The sequence below is a fragment of the Pelobates fuscus genome, chromosome 2 (genome assembly GCF_036172605.1).
Source record: "Pelobates fuscus isolate aPelFus1 chromosome 2, aPelFus1.pri, whole genome shotgun sequence".
NCBI lineage: Eukaryota > Metazoa > Chordata > Amphibia > Anura > Pelobatidae > Pelobates > Pelobates fuscus.
The window spans coordinates 197,687,610-197,713,987 of record NC_086318.1 but is presented as its reverse complement, the minus strand read 5'-3'; the positions used below and the strand labels follow the sequence as shown (position 1 = coordinate 197,713,987).

At 39.3% G+C, this 26,378-nt stretch overlaps 1 protein-coding gene across 1 annotated transcript; it reads right to left on the bottom strand.

The window, feature by feature from the left end:
* Positions 1-410: 410 nt before the first annotated feature.
* On the bottom strand, positions 411-25,375 carry ZNF292 (zinc finger protein 292). Its single transcript, XM_063443076.1, has 8 exons — positions 25,170-25,375; positions 16,273-16,427; positions 15,936-16,014; positions 14,768-14,903; positions 13,497-13,699; positions 12,431-12,567; positions 8,917-9,058; positions 411-8,022 (listed from the first exon to the last, which is right to left on the bottom strand). Exons 1-8 carry the CDS (start codon positions 25,338-25,340, stop codon positions 853-855), a joined length of 8,193 nt encoding a protein of 2,730 aa, XP_063299146.1. The 5' UTR covers positions 25,341-25,375; the 3' UTR covers positions 411-852.
* Between the last annotated feature and the right edge of the window lie 1,003 nt (positions 25,376-26,378).

Below are 26,378 nucleotides of genomic sequence, written 5' to 3'. Positions count from 1 at the left end.
CATTCAAAATGTAGTATATATCCAGATGAAGTTAAAAGCGTGTAGAAAAGATGAGATATTCATCTATGTTTTTAAGGAATGTCAGCTATACACATAAAATAAAAAAGCTCAAGATTTTATTTAAGGCATCCTGGTACATATTTAAATGTACCAAAAGCCTACATATTAAATACTGACACATATGAGGTGGCATTATATAACAAACTATTAAATGTCCCATGTTCCCTACCTATGTAGCACCAAAACAAACAGGTAATTATACTGCAAGTTCGACTCATACAAACCTCCCCTTCCTTGCATATGGAAAACTCAGAATGTGATGACATCGAACATGAATTCAGGTATAAAAATCTACAATATAAACAGTATTATGCAATTTTTTGTTTTAAAAAGGTGCACTTAATTACAAATTAAAATTCAGAATATAAACGTGTAATTTAATAGTTTCAACGTAGGCAGCAAATGTGTTAACAATGATATTTACAAAAAATGATTCTATACAGATAAAAGAATCCCGTTACACATGAAGCAGTGAACTGGTGAACATAACCAAATCACAGACAATACACAAATTGTTATTTGTGGAAAGGACAATTTATCAATAGAAATAACAAGGGTCTGAAATATATACATAACTGAATAAAAATTCCATTCCTTGAGTCCCATAGGGATAAACTAGAATGGAGAAAAATCTCATGACTGTCGTCATAATATACATTTTTCCTTTTTTTCCTCAGCCAGGTTAAGTCACTCTCACAACAACAAAAACTAATAAAAAATACATTTATTTGCATGCTTGATGTTTCTAGTACACAGTTAAAATGTACAGACTTTGAACATACTAGGACCTCTCTATACGTCAGCATCTCCATCTATATCTAAACTTTGTTCCTTTGCAACGCTAGCTGAGTTATCCCAGGAGAATTCTTGTCTCTTAAGAACCACAACCGGATTCAGTTCATTAAGCTGTTTTATAATGAGGTCAACGTAATTGTTTAACGACTGATCTAAAACTAATTTTACACTGTCCAATCCTGGAAGGTGGGAAGGATTAGCAAAAAGTAAATAAGTGTCAGTATCAAAATTATCCCACAATAAATCCTCTTCTTCCGATAACCTTAATTTCTTCTCAACTGGTTGAAGATCTGTCTCAGGTTCATTTATGTGATGACTCTGTACCCTTTTATTTTCCTTCGCAGCAGATTCCTCAAGGAACTTAAGGAATGAAAATTCAAATCCCATAGGTTTAAAAGAACTCAAGTCTAATGCTGGTGATTCCTCTAGTATAAGTTCAGTTGAGGGAATCTCCTCACCACTAACCATACTGCATGTTTCTACAGAAGGTATTTCTTCAGAAGAATCATTTTTTCGCTTTCTATTTGGGGTAGGACTCTTTTGCTTATTGGTTCTTTTCAGATTACTGGCATCCCTTTGAGGTTCAGACTGGCAAGAACTTGTTTCTTGGAGATCGTTGTTTGCAAGGGACAGAGTCTTCGCTTGACTGTCAGAACCCGTGTTCTCTTCATTACTCAGCTTTGCTATGAACAACTCGGCAAGTTCATCCATTTCATCTTTTTCAGTTTCACTCTGCTGAGATGTGGAAATAGTGGATTCGTCGCTACTTTCAATCAAGCTAGGTATAGCCACTGCTTGTGGTGGAGGAACCTCCTTTTGCACCTCTGTTTTAGCAGTATCTTCTGTGGGCTCATGCTTTGGAGATCCAGTGTGGGGTTTGGCTTGCACGCGCCTTTTACAGACAACCAGGGCTTTTTTATGCTTTAAAATGAAAGCTCTTGAGAGTTTATGGCACTTGTAATGTCTCATAATATTGAATTCACTAGTGACAACAGATTTACATCCACGGACCATACAAGGGTACTGCTTAGCAAGATTCTCTGTGCATTCTTCCAGTGCTACATCTTTAGGTTTTAATAAATAAGTATGCCTGCCATATTTCAGAGACAATGGTCCTGGTTTCTCCTGTCCCTTTACACCTTTGGAATCCTTTTCCAAACTATTTCCTTTGGCCCGCTTTGATTTAGGAACCTCAGCCCCTTCCCCTTCTAACTTTAGTTTAGGCACTTTGTGTTTTTCTTTCTGATTTTTTTCCTCTGGACTTTCCTGGTCACTAAGACTAATTTTCCTGGGCCTTAGAAGATGCTCCTTATGTTTGTCGTTGTGCTTGTGAAATATGTGCCTTAACAAATTTGACCTGGTTGCATAAACACGATCACAGCCTTCACAGTCACATTTATACATTTCATCTCCATCTAGTTTAATCTGCTTCATTTTTATTTCATGAGCTGCCTCAAGGTGCTCAATGTATCCAGCACAAGTTGTAAAAATAGATGTGCACTTGTGTTGATCACATTTAAACTGTCCAATATGTATGAAGGCAATAACATTCTCAATTTCCTCAGCAATCATTTCATGAAAGTTTACGTAGTGCTGTATCAAACTGGCAACTTCTTGGAATATTCTAGAACAGTCTGTTTCCATACATCTGAACTCTCTGAGTAGTAGGCCATTTTCAGAGTCATCTTTAGCATCCTCCTCTAGTGAGAATTTGGATAAATCTGACTTGTGTACAGCTTGGTAATGAAGTATTAGATTTTGTTGTATTGTAAAAGCTGCAGTGCAACCTTGATGAACACATTGATAAGGTTTATATGAAGTTAAAACATTGGAGGGTTTGGGGTCTTTCAGTAGGTTCTTTTTTAGCTTCAGATCCTTCTCTTTTCTTTTTTTTCTTATTTTAGGCCCTTTTTTAGTTTCTGGTTGTAGACTATCCACATCTTGTAAGTCTGAAACGTTCTGCACTTCAGGTGGTTGTACAGCTTGCAGGATAGGCTTACTCTGGCATGATTCCGGTTCTCTCTTTATTATCAGAGGTGGAACAGTTTTCAATTCTGAACCTTTTTCACCTTCAGCCATTTTAGGGGACATTTCTAGAATTGGATCAGTCCCACCCTCACTAAAAGATTTTCTATCATATGGTCTTTTTATTTTCAGCTTTACCATTTGATCAGTAGTAAAACGATGCATTGTTTGACAGTGTGCCCGCAGATTTGAATTTCTGGTAAATGTTTTTGTGCATGAAGGTACCACACACCTAAAAGGGGCAAACTTTAGCTGGTGTTTCTTGATTTCCAAGATCTTTTCTTGTGTATAATAGTGAACTTTAGCATAATGCTTAAATAATGCATCTTTTGTCATTGCGCAGTAACTGCAATCAGTCTCTTGGCAAATGAAAGGCTTTGCAATGCATTTATCAATTAAAGGCTGGGAAAGCTCCTCTGTTTCTTCATGCGAAATGTTTAGACTCGGGTTTGGTACAATCACACTGGATGTCTGTGGCAAAGAATCAACAGGAGGGCATTCAGGTTGTGGATCAGTTGCCAACTCTTCTTGAATAAAACTATCCACCAACTGCATCTTTTGGACCAAATCCATAATTTCTAACACTTCTGTGTCAAGCTTTGGATTTACTTCTTGGGTTGGAGAGACAGAACACACCGGGATGTTCATTTTTCCCACAGGACTGCTGGCAGAGTCAGTATTATGCACAGCATCTATTGTGGCCTCAACAGTGTCAATAATATCTTGATTTTGTGGCAAGGAAGAACATACATTTTGGGTGTTAACAGGAAAAACTACATGTGCATCAGATTCAGAATGGTTAAAAGGCTTCTCCATACAGTTTGTTTCTAATTCTGCCTGCTCTTTGTGGTCAGTGGTGAAGTTGGTGAAGGTTAGGGTGTCACTTTTGTCTGATGCTGGAGCATTTTGGGATGAAACATGTTCCTCAGAATTGGCCTTTAGACTTTCATTTATGTAAGCCAAAAACAGCTGTTTGTCTGCACTATTTAAATGTTTTGCAATATTTTCCAATAATTCAGTTCCATAGGCCAAGAAATTTGGTTGCATTTCGGAAGGAACCTGAGAATTCCCTGTAATACTGGTCGGAAGGTTTCCTAGTGCTGCCAAAATATTTTTTACTAGTTCATGTGAAGCACCATCAGCAGCAGGGACATCTGCAATTTTCTTCTTTTTCTTGGAGCCCCCACTCTTTTTCTTGGCAGAGGTTGCAGGTGACTTCTGTGGACCACTTATAACAGACACTCTACTAGTACCAACAGGACTAGATATGCAATTGTTCTCCTCAGGAGAATTCAACACTGTATTTGAACACAAGCCATTCTCATCCATCTTTAGACAACCCTCTTCAGGAAAAGAACCTTCGCTAACACAATTATTAACTATATTGCTACTGTAATCTAGCGTGGTTGCCGTTTGAACAACATGTGGTGTGATCATACTTGACAAGTTTGGAGAGCTTATTGTATTTTCAGACATGCAATTCTGTGACGACATATTCAAATTAATCTTAGTGTGATCTACAGTGTTTGGTGATTCCAACTTCTGATTTACCAGATTGACTTCCTTCTTTAAACAAGGTTTGAAGTTGGGAGTGTTTGGGTGTCCAAGCCCACTTTGTAAAAAAGGAGTAGAGTCACTGGTTGAAATTGGAGGGCAGAATGGTTCTTCTTTCAGTGTAACATCAGGATTAAAAGTCTGTGGTGGTAATGGTAAAGTTTGTTTATGACTATCAGACATCATCAGGCTAGCTAAAACAGGGGTCTGGCCATCTGTCACAGGAACGTGTGAAATATCAAATTCGTTGTGGGGTTTGCATACAGTTCGTTTTGATAAATGGCCACCAAGTGATCTTGGGTTTGTGAAGACTCTAAAACATCTGCTACATATAAATTTTCCATCTCTGATGATTGCTGGACATTTTGCTCTTGCACTGTGTTTTGGCTTTCTTTCTCGATTTCTTGTTGTCCTTCCACTGGTCTTATTTTCACCAGTGTTTGAGAGCATGCTAGAGGACTTCTCCAAGTTGAAACTTGCTTCTATGTCTGTACCCTCCACCTGTTTTGTAAATGATGTTACTGCATCAGTTTCATCTTTTAAAAACACAGAGTTAGCAGCTTCGCCCCCTGAGAGTACATGATCAGTGTTACTTCCCAATTGTGAAAACATTGTGCTTCCACTAAGAGAAGACAAGACAGGCAGTGGGTCGTTTTCTGTTGGCATTGGCAGAAATGGATCAGAACCATTTTCAAATTTTAAAGGTAAAACAACTTTTGCCAAGTCTTCAAGTTGTGATGTTAGAGTGGCATTAGTCAAACTCCCGACTTCAGATCCTAGTAGCGTGTCTGCAACGTTTTTGGAGAGACCCTGAGTTATTATGCTCTCAACGGAATTAAGTAATGGGTTAACAAGGCTTTCAAGATGTGTTGGAAATACAGTATTCGGGATGTGCTGTAATTGATTACAAAAGTTGGTATTTGCGGTATTGTTTAGAGGTGACTGAAAAGAGGGGGTACTACTTTGCACTTGTGACTGAAAAGAGGGGGTACTACTTTGCACTTGTGACTGAAAAGAGGGGCTAGTGTTTTGCACAGGTGACTGAAAAGAGGGGATAGCATTCTGCACTGGAGACAGAAAAGTGGGGCTTCCAGAGCCATCTGCTGGGGTAAGTATTTGATAAGTCTGTTCATTGGGTAGATTTTGTGCTGAACTGCCAGCCTTAAGCTTTTTCCTGTTTTTACGCTCCATTTTAAAATCTGCATAGTGATCAGGATGAGTGGTCTTCATGTGTTTGCCAATGCTCTGAACTGAATTGTAGATTCGAGTACAACCTTCCACCTTACACTTAAATCTCTGGGGAGGCACTGGAGGATGAGGAGTTACTGTTGTGGTACTGAGAACAGGGGGCAAGACATTGGAAAGTAGGCTGCTTGTTTCCAGAGACAATGATAATGCATTTTCTGACTTGACACGCTCTTCATAACCAGGCATAACCAAAGTATTTTCACAAAGCGGTGGTGGTTGATTCTCTGTATGGAAGGACATTACACTATTAATATGATCTTCAATTTTGACTTTGCTTTCACAGAAATTATTAGAAAGAGTTTCATCCATGACTGAATCATTAGGGGTATTGACCTTGCATTCTTGAAAAACTTGAAAACGTGAATCCCCAGTACCAGTATTTGGATGCTCTGGTGTCTCAGTTAAATCTTTTGTCCCACAGGCATCAATCTCTTTGTTCCTATTTATTAAAATATCACCAAGTCCTTTGTTTAGCGTTGGTATCTTATCATTAGAGTCATCTGACAAACTGGGTAGAGGTAAAACATTGTTTTTCAATTCGAGACTGTGATCCAATGAATGAGAAGTCGATTGCAGAACTGGACATGGCAAGTTAGTAGCAGGAAGAACTGTTGGAGATGGAAGATTATCTTGCAAATGCATGGTTTGCTTCTCTGGGACAGGGAGAAGCGATTCTGGTTTTTCAGATAGCACGGTGGGTATATGGTTGGGATTATTATTTAAAGGAACGTCTTTAGCCGCCTCCAATTGCAATGATAGAGAATTTAAATCATTGTTTGTTGAACAATCTGGTAATGATTCTTCTTTTACATCAACATGTTCATTATTTGCTTCAGTTTTGGGCAAGTCAGTAATTTCGGCATCGGAGTTGCTTTCTTGCTTAACGACTTCAGCAGCATGTTCACATAAGTGCTTTTCTAACTGAAGCTGTGTATGATAAATCTTTCCACATCCATAATTTTTACAAGTAAATGTGTTATAGTGTTGTGCTTCATGGTCAAAGAGCATATAAGCTGCAGAGAATATTCTTCCACACTTGGGAAACACGCACCTGGCTCTGAAAACTCGGTGCTCCTTCCTGTGTGTCAATAATTCAGCATAGGAGTCAAAAGCTGCTTTACACTTCATTTGTATGCAGAAATATGGATGGCTCCCGCAGTGCATTTGTAAATGATCGTTTAAATGCATTAGACTAACAAATTGCCGCCTGCAATATTGACAGACTACCTTTTTGCTTTGTATCTCAAGGAATCGCGTGGCTTCCTCACAGTCTTTGTGACCTCTAACGTGTGCAATTAGATTTTTGAAGTATTTGAACCCTTTCTTGCAAAAATGTACAGGACAAGGGAATTCATCAAAAGTGACTAGCTTTTCTGTGCGTAAACTGTCTGATTGGTTATTTCGGTCATCACTGTCATCATCCTTAAACACAATGAAGTCCTCTGAGTAAAGACTGTTTTTCTTTATTGATCGTACTTGTTTAGAAACTACCACTGGTTTCTTAGTCTTACAGAGAGGAGCTTTTTTAGGCATTTTTGGCAATCTTCTTGCAGATCCCATAGTTTCCAGTCTCTCTTTAGAAGATTGTTTAACATGTAATGTTACATGTGGAACAAAACTTTCTTTTGTATTGTATTCCTTTGCACAGATAGGGCAGCTATAAATGCCATCTTTGCAATGCTTCTGTGCATGGCGCACAATTCTGTGACCCAAAAACTCTTTGTCACAAAGTACACAGTACTGCATGTAAGCTTGCCAGTTTCTAAACCTTTCAGATATGCATCCACGCTCTCTCAGTTTTTTAATACGTCTCTTTTTTTCCTTCTCATCTTTTACAGCTCCAACATTAGATGTATCAAAGAATTCAAGTCCATTGAGTGGAGCGGCTTTGGATATATCAGGATAATTGTCCACCTGATCATATACTTCATGGTCATTTAGCTCATCAATTGAAGACACAATGGATGCCTCTTCCCCCATCAATGCGAGGCACTGACGCTTCAATGTTTTCCAATCCCAGAATTCCGGATCAAAGGGCCAACGAGTTTTTAAAACAAGTAATAACTCACAGCGCAAAGAGTTGGGCACTGGAAGACTCTCCTCATCGTACTTTTGGTCAGGCTGATTGTAGAGCATTTCAACAGCATAGTATGCATCCACAGTAGGCTCCAGAAGGAATTCGCTGAGCTGACAGGCTCTTTTTACTTCCAGGTCATCAGGCAATAAGCAGGAAATTGTTTTGCATATGGAGATTTTCACTTTCGGGGAGGTTTCACTTGACTCAAGACGCAGGGCTCGCACACATAATTCAATACAAGTTGGAAGTCCTGCTGCCTCAGTCTAGGGGAAATAAAATGCACTATTAAACAATTATTTAAAAAAAAAATTACAAAAACTTAAAACACAGGTCATGTTGGGACAGCAACATTCAAAGTCAGACATACCAGTTACAATATTTAACCTTTTGAAGGATAAACAAAATCAGATACCTGCATTCAATTAAGCAAAGTGCACTCACACCCACAAACAAATTGTGGAGAATTGAAAACCATATCACAAACTTTAGTCAAAAATAGGCAAGCTGTAGCTAGGACTGAGTTGGAAAATTTTACCAAAACACCTATAGTTGCCTTAATTTTGCAATTTGTTGCAATATAGTAGAATTGTCCACTTCCTGCATGAATATATATAAAAAAAAAATAAAAAAATAGGTCCGCAAACAAATCACTGTGATTAGTGTCTAATCAAGTGGTCTAGGTGTCATACCCCTATCTGTTTAAACATGCAGTGTAGAACATTGCAGGGTTAAAATGCCTCTAATGGCAGTCATGACAGCAGGCTAATGGTGCAGCATTCTGCACAATATTTATTGGTGCCCAGAGAGTCCATTTAAGGAGGAGTTAGAACATAAACAGCATGATAAATAAAATATATTTCATGTATCTGGTGTTTTGCTGGGAAAATATGGATTTATTTTTGTTAGTAACTAAACTAATTTAAAATATGCAACTTTTGGGAACAATTGAGAATTTAAAAGGGGGTTGGGGGGCAGGCTCAGCCAGAACACACAACTTCTAGTATAAGCTCATTTACATGTCAACTGTATTCAACAATATGTTTATGTACAAATGTAGAGATGGCTTTCGTGCATTAAAATCATCTCAAGCTCAATTAGACTTATTTCCTATTTTGTCCGGTTACAAATGACCACTTCTACTAAAGAATTATGCTTACCTCTGACTGAATAACTTTGATAAGAAAGAAAATATGGTATACAGTTTTTGTTAACAATGATAACTGACGGCATCTCTCTAGATAAACTTGAATAGATGGATCCACTCTCCTTTGCAGTTTGCTCCAAAACAGCGTAAGTTCCCTGTAAAGATGAACATAAAACAAATGAAATCAATATGCTTAAAACACTCACTAAAAGTACCTTTAAATATAGATCTTAAGGAAGGAGTTTAAAGGAGCACTATAGGGTCCGGAACACAAACATGTATTCCTGACCCTATAGGGTTAAAACCACCATCTAGCCCCATGTCTCCCTAAATATAGTAAAATCTTACTTGTATTAAAGTCTGCAGCTGCTTACTTTGTCCCCGTTTCCTTTAGACCTGTCCACTGCCTGATGACATCAGCAGAAGTGGTAGCCTGATCCAGTCACAATAGTCCCCATAGGATTGGCCAGCACAATTCAAACACAGCCCTGGCCAATCAGCATCTCCTCATAGAGATTAATTGAATCAGTGCATCTCTATGAGGAAAGTTCAGTGTCTGCATGCAGAGGGTGGAGACACTGAATGTTTGGATGCATATTAGGCAGCTATGACCCAGGAAGGATCTCTAACAGCCATCTAAGGAGTGGCCAGTGAAGTTATCAGTAGGCTGTAATGTAAACACTGCATTTTCTCTGAATAGGCCCGAAGGTAATGATTCTACTCACCAGAACCAATTAAATAAGCTGTAGTTGTTCTGGTGACTATAGTGTCCCTTTAAGAATGAAAACTGATCATCCTCTCACTGACAATGCTTTATACTCCATTCGGTTTCAAATAAACCACTTCACTTAGTCACAAACACTGGCCAAAGTTAGCATTCATATTTGTTTTTGTGTGAAAAAAGCAAAAAAAAACTAAATACAGTTAGAGTGAAATTACATATGTATATATAATTCATTTTTAAAAAATATTTTATTACTTATTGTAATTATACATATATAAAATATATATATCATATATGTAACTTCATTCTTTTTTTTTTTTTTTTTTTTTGTTTCAGACTATACCCGCCTCTTTGTAATTCAGATATATCTTCATATATGGCCGGGTATCTTGGTCATCATAAACATTTGCTGGCTCAACTCTACGTAATAAAAACAAGCAGTTAACTACATAACCCAGGTTGAGCTTTTATTATTTACTCCTATCCTCTTCCTCCCTCCCCTCCCCCTCTTACTCCTCCTCCCTCTCCCTGCCTCCCTCTCTTCTTCCTTTCCTATTACTTGTCATTATTTATTCAGAGATCTTCTATCTAGAGAGGGGACGGGACCAGCCGAGGGGAAATTGAAAGAAAGAAAAGGAAAAAACTGCCAAAAACAAAAGAAAAACAGCATCTTAACCTCATTCATACTCTCATTCACACCATACAGTACTGCTACCTTTCTTTCTCCTTTTCTTTACCCTTTTCTTTCTCTCTTTTCCTCTTCTCAGCTTTCTTATTTCTTGTGCCCTTCTTTTTATTAGTTTGTCCTCTTATCTTTCGTTTTTCTAGCTTATTGCCAAGAGAGTTCTATCTCTAGTTTCTCCAAATTTTTGAGCCACTCTTCCCATTTATCAAGTTCTTTATGCTGGTTTTTAATTTTATTCATCCCTATTTCCATTTGGATCTGGTATTTTAATTGCTGAATAATCTGTATCTTTGTAAATATTTGTGTCTTTTTCCAATTCCTAGCAATAATGATCTTTGCTGCTATTAAGGCATGTGTTGTCAAAATGTGGTTCATTCTACTAAGAGCGGGCCACCTTATATGGAGTAACATCATATCTGGATTGACTTTTAATCCTACTCCATTTAAACTGATTAATAATGAATTTGTCATAGACCATATGGTAGTTACTTTTTTACACCTCCACCAGATGTGGAGATAATCTCCTTTCTCTTTTCCACATCTCCAGCAAAGATCATTATTGTTATTAAACATTTTTGATATTTTTGAAGGAACCAGATACCAATTATTGATCACTTTAAAGTGAGTTTCCAACAGAGAGAGACAGTGTACATATTTATTTGTTTTTGATATAGCATCGTACCATTCTTCTAGTTCTATAGTGCATTTCAGAGTTTTTCCCCAGCTTTTTATTGCCGTTGGGCGGTTCTCTGTTTGTATTGTATCACATACTTTTGTACATTTAGCGAAAAGGTTTTTACACTCTTTTTGAGAGAATATCCCTTTTAAGACATTGTATGTATCTCCGCTGTTTAAAAAAATTTTATGCTTCATATAATTCCTAACTCTTAGATAAGAGAAAACCTCTCTATCTGGGAGGGGAAATATCCTTGTCAATGTCTCGAAAGTTTTTAATTCACCATTCTGCATTAAGTCTTCTACCTTCCCAGTATTTACTTCTCTCCATGATATACAATAGAGTGTCGTCCGCGTATAGAGAGATCTTTAAGTCCCCTTTTGAGATTGGTAGACCCTTGATTAGTAAATTTTGTCTGATTTTTGAAGCAAAAATTTCTACTGTTATAACATACAGAATTGGTGACAAGGGGCACCCTTGCCTTGTGCCGTTTTCCAGTCTAAACCAATTTGCACATATGTTTTGGCCTATGGATCTTGCCACTGGCTTCTTGTACAGGGAACCTATCGCTTCATTGACCCATCCTTTTATATTAAAGGCCTTCAGCGCTTTAAACATAACTTCATTCTAAGTGTACTTTAATACGAATATATGTACTTATAGTAATATTAAAATACACTATATGTATTATGTTACATATATACAAGATGTTTATATAATATACATATATATATATATATATAAATAAAAATAATGAAAATAATACCAGCACTCCAGGATTTGGTAAAAAAGAGAAGTTAGTTCTTCTTTATTCTTACAGTTCCAGTCGTTTCAGCTGTAGCACAGAGCTTTCATCAGGACAAACATGTTTGTTTTTTTGATCCGAAGGAAAGCCCTGTGTGGGGCTGAAACAACGATCATTTTTTAATGTATACCTAATAAAGAGTTTGGGATTTTAAGGAAGCCCGTGGAGTGCAGCCTTTATTGTGGATTTTCTATGTGAATCAGCCACCTGGCTTTGGCACCCGGCATCTATCATGACAGCGTGAGTGCAAGGATTTTATTTTTTTCGCTTTCCAATATATATATATATATATATATATATATATATATATATATATATATATATATACATATACATATATATACATATACATATATATACATATATATATATATACACATATATATATATATATATATACATATATATATATATACACACACACACACACATATACCAGTTAGATATAGATCTATATATAAATAATTTAACTCTAAATGTATTATTATTATTTATGTATAATTAAGTATAATTGCAATCACAATTCAGCGGGCCAGAGTTGTCATAGCACACCCTAACTTCGGGCAGGGGTTAATGCTTGATATTTTATAGCCCTTTGGAAGAAAATTGGGAATGTTAACATTAACCTGAAACTCACCATGCACAGTACATCTCCCCAAATTGCAGCTGACGTGAAAGGAATGCTGCACATAATATCAGTGATGTTTTTTCATCCCCATCAGACTCTAGATTACAAATCATGTCTAGTGCATCGTTACAGTCTACTTTGGCAATCTAGAATTAAAAAAAAAATATTAAAACAATGATCTCGTATGAACAGTTCAATATTAGAAAAGGCTACATAGCTAAAATTAAGTGTGTGCCAGATATTAAACTCCAAAACAGTGAGAATCATGTTTACTGTGTCTCCATTTGTTAAGAAAACAGCATTGGGAAAGTCAAGCAAGAATGTCTGGCAACTAGGCCAGGCTCACCATCAGTATTACAATTAAACCCAAAACTATTTTGTTCGGGCTAGGTCAAGAATCTGTGTGAGCCAGTAATGTTCTTTCATGATACATTTAGAAATGTCGCAGGGAAAAAAAGCCTCCCTGAAGGTCTGTCACTATGTCTAAATCACAGCTGCTAAGGAGTAGTGCTTCGTTTCCCAAGGGGCAAATATGTGTTTGAGGTTTTCCACAATAACCATAAAAAACAAAACAAAAAAAAACCCCAGAACATATCATGTAGAACATTCAATTGCAAAGCATGGGAAAGAAAGTGAGGTTTGTCTAATGTGCAAAAAGAAGTTTAAAAAATAACAAGTTATTCCCTATTTCATTCCCTGCACAGAAGCAAAGAAGATAATGGAGAGTGTTTGTTTTCAAACACTGTCTGAGCCAAGATGCATTTATATGGCTGAATGATGCAGGCATATATTAAAGACAGGGATAAGTTTTTCTCATTGTCCATATAAGTACATTTATTTTTGTAAATAAAACCGGTTTTCAAAACTTAATGATATAATTATTTTATTAAAAATAGTTTTGAAATGACAGTAGTCCTTTAATGGCCTGTTTTAACACAAGAGACGTATACTAAAATTCCTACAACTAAAACATAGGCCCGTAGGCACAACACTATTGGTGTCAAAAGTAAAGCCCACATGAATATTCCAAAGTAGTTGGTAAACATGCACTCCTATAATAAAATTAGCATCTTACTTCTTCTATAAGCCTTATATTTGGTGAGTCTGCACAGAGGCAGGTCAGGTACATTTGTTTGAAGTGGCCTCTCTTGGACAACTCTGGGTGGTCTGAACATATTTTTGCCAAAGATGTTGCTGGTGCCACTTTGCAGACTTTGAGGAGTCTCTTGATGCGCATCTCTAGTAAAAGTGGACCCTCCGAAAGCAAAAATCTATCAACTGCATTAAAAACATAAGAATGAAGACATTAACAGAATTAACATGAGCCTATAAAGGATTACTCTTACACGCCTTAATTTATTTAAATTCAGAATGTCCTATTGAGCATTAGTCATCTGGTACAACAAATGCTGCACATACAGACTCCTACTAGCATGACCACTTCTTAAAGGAAAAGTAGTTAAGGTAGTTAGAGTAACCATTTAAGAAATATATCCAAATTTAATCTATCAATTCTGCATAGGTTTATCACAATATTGCAAGGTTAGTACCATAATATGACAATATTATCAAAACCTACACACAGTTCTCAGAAAAGAGACGCAAGTTTAAAATCAAATGAAACCTCCAAACCTATAGTGCTAATAGCTAACTGTTTGGAATGTACCAGTACCTCAGCAGTGACAATTCTTCTGAAAATGAAATTTAGGCATCAAGGAAAAGTTTTTTTTTCTTCTTTTTTGTGATCTGGTATCTAAGCAAAGCAAATGATCCCTTAAGCTTTAGTGTTTAGCCTAGGAGTACATTTTAGCTCATCTAGTAACATTATATTTCAGTTAACATGCAAGGTCTGTGTTTTGACCCTGGAACTTCATATGAAATCTAATATTCTATTGACTGAACATGAGGAAAGCCTTGGTATTCTGCGGATTTAACCTGTGCCATTATCTTAATTAAACAGTTTTAAGGCTGACTCATACTGATCACATATTAAATATTCATTTAATAAATGTAACCATTTTGCTTGCAAACTCTCCAATCTAATAATATGTATTAACTTCCCTGTAGTGAACATTTTGCAGTGCATGTTTCAATATGTATCTGTGAACCCTTTAACATCGGTGTCAGAGATCTCACACAAGATGGTTGTATTCAGGGTCTCTAAAAGTCAAAGCTTCCTCTATGATAAAAGAGAGCACAAGCCAACTTACTGACAGCCTTGTCAAGAAAAGCAATCTTTGCAAAATGCACAAGCCCTTACAGTAAGACTTGAAGTGCTGCTATTGCTGCTGAGAACTCAAAATGAAATATTAGGGGGAAAAGTACACAAATAAATATAGTGCATACTTAGGTAAGGATCCTGTGCATCCTGATTAAGTATCTTTTGCAGGACTGGGTCCTTCCAAACTCCAGCTTCTTGAGAAATGCTAAACAAAAGTGAAAGTCCGTGGCTGCCATTCGTAACGAGTGTCTTATGAGCATCCTTAGAGAGTAAAATAAAGAAATCCAGTTTTAGGTCATAGCGAAATAATACTTAAAATCACTACTAAGCATCAAATTATGCAACAATTAAAACATGCATTTTAAACTTGAGAAATTATGCAATCCAATTTTTGGATACAAAAAGAAAGCATTTGAACATCTGTTTGCAGAGTCAATGCGCTCCATAAGTTTAATTACAAGTTATATTTCTGAGCTAAGAATAAATAGTCACAAGCTCAGTATAGCAAACCAATAAGTGAGATCTTGAAATCTGCAGGATGTTTTAACCCAGGGCTTGACAAATTTGCTTTGAATCTAGAAGCCAGCTAAAAAAGTAAGGAGTCATATTTTTTTTAAAAAAAACTTAAAAAGCTTTATATTCAACAACAAAAATACAATTCTTAAAGGGACACTATAATCATCAGGACAACTACAGCTTAAAGGACCACTATAGTGCCAGGAAAACATACTCGTTTTCCTGGCACTAGTGTGCCCTGAGGGGTCCCACTCCCGCCGGGCTCTAGGGGGACGAAGAGGTTAAACTTACCTCTTTCTCCAGCGCCAGGCGGGGAGCTCTCCTCCTCCTCGGCTGAATGCGCATGCAAGGTAAGAGCTGCGTGCACGCATTCAGCCAGTCTCATAGGAAAGCATTTACAATGCTTTCCTATGGACGCTGGCGTCTTCTCACTGCGATTTTCACAGTGAGAAGCACGCAAGCGCCTCTTGCGGCTGTCAATGAGACAGCCACTAGAGGCTGGATTAACCCTAATATAAACATAGCAGTTTCTCTGAAACTGCTATGTTTATAGAAAAAAGGGTTAAACCTAGATGGACCAGGCACCCAGGCCACTTAATTGAGCTGAAGTGGTCTGGGTGCCTATAGTGGTCCTTTAATCTAGTGGTTCTGGTGTCTACAGCCTGTCCATTAAAAAAAAAAAAAATTCTTCAAATACAACATCATTGAGAGTGACAACGTTTTTTTCCCTAAATCAATACGTAATTTTATTAGATCAGGACAAACAAAATCTCTTACCTGAATGGAATACTGAAAACGTGCCCAATGATCATCTGGTAATTCATGTGGTAAGCACAGCAAAAGTTCAACACAGCTTCTGCATAATGACAAACAGCAAAATGTCAGTTTTGTGCCAACATATATAGCAGGGTCCAAAATTTCACTAACTTATCTACTTAAAAATATATATGTTGTTACTGCCTCCCCCTTGTCAAACTCCAGCATAGAGTTAGCAGAGCACATCAAATGAAGATTGTCCAAAACAGGATGAAACAAAAATAAGCAGACAGACAAGATCAATTACCATTAAGAAGAAGCAGAAATATTGCTAATTTGCAGTTGTGGTTACACTTACAAAGCTAGCCTCTCGAGCACTACAGCCACATTCTCACACTCCGAGTTAAGATAAGGTCGTGCTTTAGTATAGCTTTCTATAGCAACAGTGTAGACTTCCAATAAAGGCAAAGAATCTTCAGGCGCTTTCCACTTCTCAGCATATTCAAGGAGTGCCTGTTTACAAAAGTAAAGAAAATGAATCAAGGAATGCTGAAAAAACTAGAGAGATAACTCATTTATTAGCATATCACTATTTACAATTTCAGATCTAAAAGTCACTCGGCACCAAAATCACTCTCATAGTTCGTTTCATGCCATGCTCACATGGAGTGAGTAACAAGCCTTTTCTTTCATCAGGGTACGGGGCAACAACAACAAACTTCAAATACACATTGGTATACTACAAAAGCAAAGATGTGCAGTCAACTACCCATATATACACATAAAGGCATAGGAACCATATAGCCTCCTCGGGTAACTTGCATGTATTTATTGAAGATGTTCTTAGTTATCTGATTATTTAGAAGATTAAGTTGGAGGAGTGTGTGTGCTGTGTATGCTAATTTTGTGTTATGTTTTATAATGGACATGTGTGCAAAGCAGGGAGAAAACAAAATGCTTTATCTCTACATTAATCAATACCCAAAGCTCAGAAAATGTCACTTGCAAAAATTTGATCAAAATAAATGCAAACTGCAACTACCACAACATCCTCCCCCATATTCTTGTTTTGCGTTATCATATGTGCGTGATGACACCAAATGTGAAGACTTTTTAAAAAAAAAAAAAAAATCAAAAATTTTAAGTAGGGAGTGACTGAGCCACTAAGAGGCCTTTTAGACATTTGCCATTTTTTCCAAGAAGGTCTTTGATGTAGTGCAGGGCTGCCCAACAGGTAGATCCCTATATTTGGGGTAGCTAAACTCCACCTCTAGAAGCATCCATTCTGTGCACAGACACTCATTTATTGGCTGCGAGCGCTCTTTTGAGGTTCCTAGCATCAAAGTCACTAAAACAGGCATTTTTATGAAAAGTCGGTAACGATTCACGCACATCTTAGGGACACTCTAAACATGAAAGCCACTACATCAGGTCTGCCCAACAGGTAGATCCCCAGATGTTAAGAACTACAACTCCCTTAATGCTTTGCATGCCTTTATAATGCATTTAGAATGACAAAACCTCATGGGAGTTGTAGTTCTTAACATCTGGGGATCTACCTGTTGGGCAGACCTGATGTAGTGGCTTTCATGTTTAGAGTGTCCCTAAGATGTGGGTGAATCGTTACCGACTTTTCATAAAAATGCCTGTTTTAGTGACTTTGATGCTAGGAACCTCAAAAGAGCGCTCACAGCCAATAAATGAGTGTCTGTGCACAGAATGGATGCTTCTAGAGGTGGAGTTTAGCTACCCCAAATATCTCTGTGCAACATTTGAAACTGAAATGCTACCCATACAGACTCCAAGCACCTTGACCACTTCAAAACACTGAAGTGGTCACAGTGCTTGGAGTAATCCTTTGATTTGGATTAAGCATAAGAAAAATAACTAAGCCGTAATTACTATTTAACAACCAAGGAGTGCAGAAGCACACGTGTGTACAGGTCTCCTGATAAAAGTATGTACCCAGGACATACTCGAAAACGAGAGCAATCTCAATGTATCCTACCTGGTAAAATATTCTATAAATAAATAAAACGGTCTTGCCCTTAAACTTAAGGCAAATGTGCTCTCTGAAATGAGATAGAAGAAAAACATTTTAGAAACCAAATTAGTGTAATGCATTTTCTCCTAGCCAATCATCTTCAGGTGTTCCTTATCTCACCTGACCTGCCAACAGTTGGACTGTTAGTGAACGGCACTCCGTACTGCGAGTGAGACGGGCTATTGCCATTATCGTCTCCTCCACTTTTGGGTGTCTGGCTGGGTAAAAAAAGGCACCATTCTCCTGAGCCTAAATGTAGAGAAAGCTTTTGATAAAATCACCATGGCACTTACATATTGTGGCTCAACTTTTGTTTCCTTTCTTAAACAATTGCAAGAAGCACCCTCAACCACTATTACCACCAACTGCAACATACTTCCTTAACCATTATTATCGCCAGAGCCCAGTCTCCTCCTCTTTTTAATTTGTCTATTAAAACCTTGCTACATGCATTAGCATCATTTCCTTCTGTCTCAGGAATACCATGGAAATACCTTAAACAAAACACTGCTTTTATAGATAACCATTAATGGTTTAATAATAACCCTTATATAAAGGGACACTATAGTCACCAGAACAACTACAGCTTATTGCATTTGTTCTGATTAGTATAATCATACCCTTCAGGCATTTTGCAGTAAACGCTGGGTTCTCCAAACTCTGGCCATCCAGATGCTGCTAAACGACAACTGCCACAATTTTCTGGCTATTTTATTCAAAGAATCACAGGAGTATACATTCAGTAACATCTGGAGGGTCAGAGATTGGAGAATCCTGCTGTAGATAATCCCACAGGTTTCTCTCCTCTGCTTCATATTCAGTACCTAGGACAGCGATGCACAGGAACAACTTGGACCATAAAATAAAGATTCAGTTTTAAACTAGCAGCTGGCTTTATGTATCACTACAATTACATGTAATAAACTTGAGGCAATAAGTAAAACTCATGTCTAAATCCTGTGAGGTCTAAAAATGATCTTAAAAACTATAGACACTGGATCATACCACACTACAAGATAGTATTAGTCTAGATTCTGACAGCTAATATTTCCATTATAAAGAAATCACAAAAGAATAGAAATGTCAAAATATAGGGAAATGATGCTGAAAGAGGCTTAGTAGGCATAGAGAGTATACATGGTAAAGAATGAGGTCTATCATTCTACAAGTATGAATGACAAAACATAACCTTTTTTCATGTATTGCATAGAAAGCAGCTCAACAGAAAAACAATTTTTTAAATTAAGAAGCATCTGACGAAAGATCTCTGGAAGTTGGTCATGACAATGGACTGAAACTTTAATTTGCTTGTTGAAGATAATTTCCACCAACTAATAAACCATTTGGAGGTACTCGTCACGGCATGTTACAATTACAACAATTGAAATCCCCTTCAGATTTCATCTCCATACTGGGCTAGCCAAATTGCTAGCAAAATTATAGCTTTCTATAAAACCTGCTGCTAAATTAACGCTCCCCATCCCTCAAGCAGACTATTGGCATAGACTCTACGCTAACGTCTGCCTGTGTACACTCGTATTGAGATCAGCATCATCAAGGGGCTGTCCCAGAAGAGGAGAAGTCACTTCAGATTTCCCAAATGGAGGCAGTACAAAGGACACAAATCACACCCATGAAAGCAGGCTTATGGCGGGATCTGTTACAGGGAGGTGAGCATCACTATACATGATGAAGCTCCAAAGAAAATAAGATAAAAGACACAGCATCCAGCAATTATAAGTCAATGGAACATGTTTATATAAAAGTAGAATTTTATCAACAAGTTCACTTTAACTTTTTTGTCTGATGATCCATCTTTCAATTTATATTACATATTTACAATTGGGTTAATCCAGCCTCTAGTAGCGGTCTCATTGACAGCCGCTAGAGGCATTTTTCACTGTGAGAAGACGCTGGACGTCCATAGGAAAGCATTGAGAAATGCTTTCCTATGGACTGATTGAATGCGCGCGCATGCGGCGGATGACATCGGAAGAGGGAAGAGAGTCCCCAGCACTAAGGGAGCCCGGCGCTGCAGAAAGGTAAGAATTTAACCCCTTCCTCCCCCTAGAGCCCAGCGGGAGGGGGACCCAGAGACCCTATAGAACCAGGAAAACAAGTTTGTTTTCCTGGCACTATATTGGTCCTTTAACTGAAAAACGGCATTGCAAATTAACACTAAGACGATTTGTTTCCCAAATCGGTAATAGTCACAGCTCGGCTATTTCAACATAAATTGTAAAATTGGTTTATGGACTACAATTTATTCTTTAGTGAATAAGCCCCACGGTATCCTGACTTTATATATTATGTCTTACAGTGATGTATTTCAAACATCAAGATGCTTTTTTAATTAAAGGGATACTCCAAGCACCAAAATAACGTTATCTTAATGAGGTAGTTTGGATGTATAAATCATGTCCTTGCAGTCCCACTGGTAAAATTTCTGCCAGATAAGATTTAAAACTATTTGTTTATGTAGCCCTAGCCACACTTACTCTAGCTGTAACCTATGGGAGGGGGGAGTGGGGGTGAGATACATTGTCGATACAACAGTGTGTTTACTGTAGAAGTTAACACACAGGATAGTGCTGCTGCATGTTCTAGCAGTCAATTGCCAAAACAGGATTTCAGTAAATTCTAAAGTCTTTTAGGAAGTGTGTAGGTACGCTGTGTGAAGCCAGTGTAGGTGTAGCAAGGGCTGCAAAAACAAAGTTATTTAATTCCTAAATGACAAATAATTCAGTAGAGACACTGCAGGGGCATGACATATACACCAGAACTGTGTCATTAAAGAACCACTCCAAACCCCCCAAAAATAGTCCTTTATGGCTGAGGAGTATCCTATTTCACACACATTCAGCACCCACAACACATACACAGCACCCACAACACATACACAGCACCCACAACACATACAGCAGTCACACACACACACACACATTACACAAACAGCACCCTCACACTCACACAGCACACTAGCAGTACCCTCACAAACACAAACAGGACCCTATCAAACACACACACAGCACACACACACAGCACACTACCAGCACCCTCACACACAAACAGCACCCTCACAAGTGGACACACACAAACAGCACCCTGACACACAGTACATTCACAGCACCCTCACAAGCACGCACACACAAACACCCTCACCCACATAGTACACTACCAGCACCCTCACCCACATAGTACACTACCAGCACCCTCACCCACATAGTACACTACCAGCACCCTCACCCACATCACACTAACAGCACCCTCACCCACATCACACTAACAGCACCCTCACACACATCACACTAACAGCACCCTCACACACATCACACTAACAGCACCCTCACACACATCACACTAACAGCACCCTCACACACATCACACTAACAGCACTCTCACACACATCACACTAACAGCACCCTCACACACATCACACTAACAGCACCCTCACACACATCACACTAACAGCACCCTCACACACATCACACTAACAGCACCCTCACACACATCACACTGACAGCACCCTCACACACATCACACTAACAGCACCCTCACACAGCACACAGCTTTGTGTGTGTGTGTATATATATATATATATATATATATATATATATATATATATACACACACACATATATACATACATACAAACATACATACATACATATATATATACACACGCCGCGTGTGCTTGTGCTTTAGGGTGCACACCCTAATGCAATAGGCTGCGCACGCCTATGGTCAAGACCTGCATCTGTCATCAGTGATGGCTGGAGGGTATTGGCTGTGTATATGGGGAATTCGGTGGTCTTTTCCATAGGCTGCAATGTTGTACTCTTGCACATCAAAGAAGGGAGCGCCCGCGAGGGACAGGCTTAGGTAAGTAACCTCACCCTTCCCTGCCCCTCACGGCCACTGGACCACCTGCAGTAATGTCACCATTGGGGGACTTTGCGGATTAGGCAAAGTCCCCTGACAGTGCCACTTTAAGGAAACGCTATAATGTCGGGAATACAAACTGAGTCCTTATTAACAATAAGGACTCAGTTACGTGAGCATCTTACCCAAACACATTGGTAGGATAAGCATATGGAACAATCAGTAATAGAAACCTTACTCACATTCACTGTATTTTTTGTCTTGGTTTCCCTGTTTTGTAGTATAAATTAACATTCTGGGAATAATGTATGAGTTCATGCATCAAATTAACAATTATCTGTCACAATTCATTTCCATCTAGAAGGATTTTGCCACCAACTAACAAAACATTGGATGCCAGCCATGTAGCTTAAATCAGTAACTACAAGATGCTAGAAGAATATCATTTGTATCCACTACTCTTACTAAAATGTTGTAGCGGTGTGGCTGGTACCCTTACTAAAATGTTGTAGTAGAGTGGTTGCCACACTTACAGTGTTTACCAGTCAGTTCGATTGTAAAAGTACTTATGTAGAGTTTTGCACAATACAATTGAGTGGTTCTTAACGCTAATGTCCACTGGATCGCCTTATTGGAAGGATTGCCCCAGGTGAATATAGTAACTATGGAAGAGACACTGTTTCTTAGCTTACAAGATTTGTTAATAATGCCTGCTGGCAACAAACGTAATCTTCCCCCTTGCAGGCACTACGCAAGAGGAATCTCTCTCTCTCCCTCTCCTCCCTCCTATAGTGATGCCCTCTTGCCTCCATTACTTTTTTTTTCAATGCTCAAGTCCTCCTCCCTGACTCAGAGCACCCTAAACAATCAAATCAAAGGATTCTCTATGAGAAGCATTTGGACATTGCGCAAAGCCCTGACATTACAAAGAGGCGAGAAAAGTAGCCCCAGGATCTTTGTCCAACACTGGATTCCTGTCAACTTATAACATATTTTTAAGTTAGGGGGTGGGCTAAAGTATACATTAAAAAAGGGTTGAAGTAATCCTTTAAGGGGCACACAGTACCATAACCATTATATAGTGAGCTGTAGAGATTATGGTGCCAGGAGTGCCCTGATACTCTCCCAATATAGGCAGACAAAATGTTTGAACTCATGTTAGGAGATTCTGTTAGCCTTCCTGAGCTAAACCCCGCAGTGTAGGGTTGGCTCAGACCATCACCTGATTGCACTGAGCCATAGAACTAAGCCCTGCACTGTCTGACTTAGAGTTCCTGGCTGCTTAGAAGTGGGAGACTGTTACGGTCAAAACCCAAAGTAAGAAGTCAAACTGAAAAGGGGTGTGTGATGTTCCTTTAAAGGAAAACCTTTAACCTGTTAAGATTAAAGCTTGCCTATTTGACAGGTAAGCAACACAGTTACAGGTGCTAAAAACAGCTGGCAATAAACAAAGACTGTCCAACATCTGTATCAATGAAAAGCACTGACTTTTTCTTACTATTTTTCAGTACTATATGTGGATGTGTGATACAAGGACACATCTTTAAATGTCATTTGTTAATCAATGGAAAGTAAAACATGACCACATACAAGAAATGAAAACCACAGTACTGGTTGTCATAGCAACTCTAATAACTAAGGCAGTGGCGGTGCAGACTACTCTATTAAACATTATATGACAATGATTTCAATATTAATACTTTTTTTTTTAAATGGACAAAATGGAATGGTCAAATTGGATGTATTTAATTGCGAGTTCAATCCTTAGTTTTTTGACGGGGAGAGGTGAATGTGCTGATAAATATTGCTTATTGTTAATTTAAAATTATACGGCCAAAGCCCACATTTAGTTTGAATAAACTTGAATTGTATCAGCACTAATTGCCACTCAGATATTGGTTAAACCAAGGTTGTGTGGTTTGTAAAAGTATCAAAACAAAAATGCACAGTAACTGCCAAAAGCATTTATAAGTATTTTCAATTTATTTTTCCAAACAATAGATCGAGCTCCGATCTGATAGCAAGCCAAACCTTGTATCCTGCAAACTCCCCTATCAGGAAGGTCATTTTAGCTGCTCTGACTCTAAAACCAAGCACTGACACACAAAAGGAGACATGCTTCACATACACAGGTAAGAGAGCTAAAAAGTTGAATTTAATACGAAATAAATCACATCACTAGACAATGAGTCTAATAAATGTATTGTTTTTTAAAGGATTAGAAGTAGTAGTAGTAATACTGCATAAAGCTCATAATACACAATTCCCACACCTGTGCCCAACAAAAGTACCGTAATAGGAAATAAAAATACCAAAAATGTTTTTTAAGAAAACCAAAACAATTTAGTTTGACCAGCAACAACCTGTTTTCCTCCAATCTGTCACTAATCAGTAACAAAGAATATCTGCCCTGATAGAGCATGGTCTAACAATGAAACAGACCAGGCAGACAGTGATACAGAAGAGAATATGCTCGTTAATACATGAAAAAATAATTCAATCAAACCGGCTGCCTGCACCACATCAGAAAGCTAGTAGCCATAAACAGAGGGGTTAATACATAATCCCCTTAGTGGTTATGCTGCAGCATCAACTGGATCAAACTTGAATGGAGGAGGAGGGGGCGTGGGCAATCCCATTTTACCCTCACAATACAGCCCCTCTGGAGGCAACAGGAGGAAGCAGGCACCCACAGGCTGCCATGTAACTGAGGGGGAGGGAAGGAGGGTGCTCTATAGAGGGGGAATCACAGAGCAATGCAGCCATGGAGAAACAAGCAGCACGGTCTGCGCTCAGACAGGAGGAGGAGGGCTGCAGATTAGAGCAGCACGGGGCGTGGAAAGCTAATGGTGGATGGCTAGCAGTCTGAGGGCCAGAGATGGAGAATGGGGCCAGGGAAGGTCATGGACTGGATCAGCCCCATTAACCCGCTCTGTGCCAGGCGGCCCCGCTCTGCCCAGCACTGTATCACTGTGCCCAGTGTGGATGGCAATGCCCGCGTCACTGGTCCCCTCGCCATGTTTGCCAGCCCGGGGAGGGTCACACAGTAACAATGCCCCCCCTCCTCCCAGACAGGGGGCCGCGGGGAGCTCCCGGCAGGCAGTGAGTGTAGGCAGTGAATGCGGGCAGTGCAGTGAGTGCCGCTCGCCCAGGCCGGCCTGCTGTAAACACACAAAGGAGCAGCCATTGAGCCCGCCCTGCACAGCCCCAGGAGTCGCTCCGGCTGCCCGCCCCGCCCCGCACAGAGCCCGCGGCCCCCGGGCCGAGCCGCCATTCCCCCCCCCCCCCCAGCTGCCCATCCTCCCCCGGGGCTGGTCTGTAGCACCGACCTGGCAGAACCGCTGGCAGTAATCGGTGGCCGCCTGCACCGGGTCATCCCCGCCTCCCGTGTCCGTCCGCAGGCGGCTCTCCAGCTGCTGCAGCCGCTCCGCCAGCCGCGGTATCTCGGCGGACATGTCCGGGACGGGGCTACGCTCCCGCTCGGCCTCCCCGTCCGCCATATTCACATCCTGCTCCGTCTCGTACACAAACTATCGCTCGCGCTGAGCGTCAGGAGCCACAATGCCACGTTCGGGCACGCAGCGCGCACGTCACGATGGGGGCGGGGTCACGCGCGGCTGCCAGGCACCGGCAGAACGCGGCAACGACAGCAGCCTATCACCGGGGAGAGCTGTCCGCGAGAGCACGACATTGGAATGCGCGTGGCCCGGCCCCGGGGTCACATACAGGGCGGGATGGGACCCACGGTGTCCGCCAGGCTCTCCGGACTATTTACTAACAAACTGCAACTTGCAGCTAATACCGGGGATCTTTATTTATTAACTCGCAGCTAATACCGGGGATCTTTATTTATTAACTGGCAGCTAATACCGGGGATCATTATTTATTAACTCGCAGCTAATACCGGGGATCTTTATTTATTAACTCGCAGCTAATACCGGGTTCTTTATTTATTAACTCGCAGCTAATACCGGGGATCTTTATTTATTAACTCGCAGCTAATACCGTGGATCTTTATTTATTAACTCGCAGCTAATACCGGGTTCTTTATTTATTAACTCGCAGCTAATACCGGGGATCTTTATTTATTAACTCGCAGCTAATACCGGGGATCTTTATTTATTAACTCGCAGCTAATACCGGGATCTTTATTTATTAACTCGCCGCTAATACCGGGGATCTTTATTTATTAACTCGCAGCTAATACCGGGGATCTTTATTTATTAACTCGCAGCTAATACCGGGGATCTTTATTTATTAACTGGCAGCTAATACCGGGGATCATTATTTATTAACTCGCAGCTAATACCGGGGATCTTTATTAATTAACTCGCAGCTAATACCGGGGATCTTTATTTATTAACTGGCAGCTAATACCGGGGATCATTATTTATTAACTCGCAGCTAATACCGGGGATCATTATTAATTAACTCGCAGCTAATACCGGGGATCATTATTTATTAACTCGCAGCTAATACCGGGGATCTTTATTAATTAACTCGCAGCTAATACCGGGGATCTTTATTTATTAACTGGC

Coding starts and splice junctions, on each gene's coding strand:
- ZNF292 (XM_063443076.1), bottom strand. CDS start 25,340: ATGGCGGACGGGGAGGCCGAGCGGGAGCGTAGCCCCGTCCCGGACATG. Junction 13,700..14,767: donor TGCACAGGATCCTTACCTAA/GTATGCACTATA, acceptor TTTTTAATGCAG/TTGATAGATTTTTGCTTTCG. Junction 9,059..12,430: donor GGGGAGATGTACTGTGCATG/GTGAGTTTCAGG, acceptor TCATCTTTACAG/GGAACTTACGCTGTTTTGGA.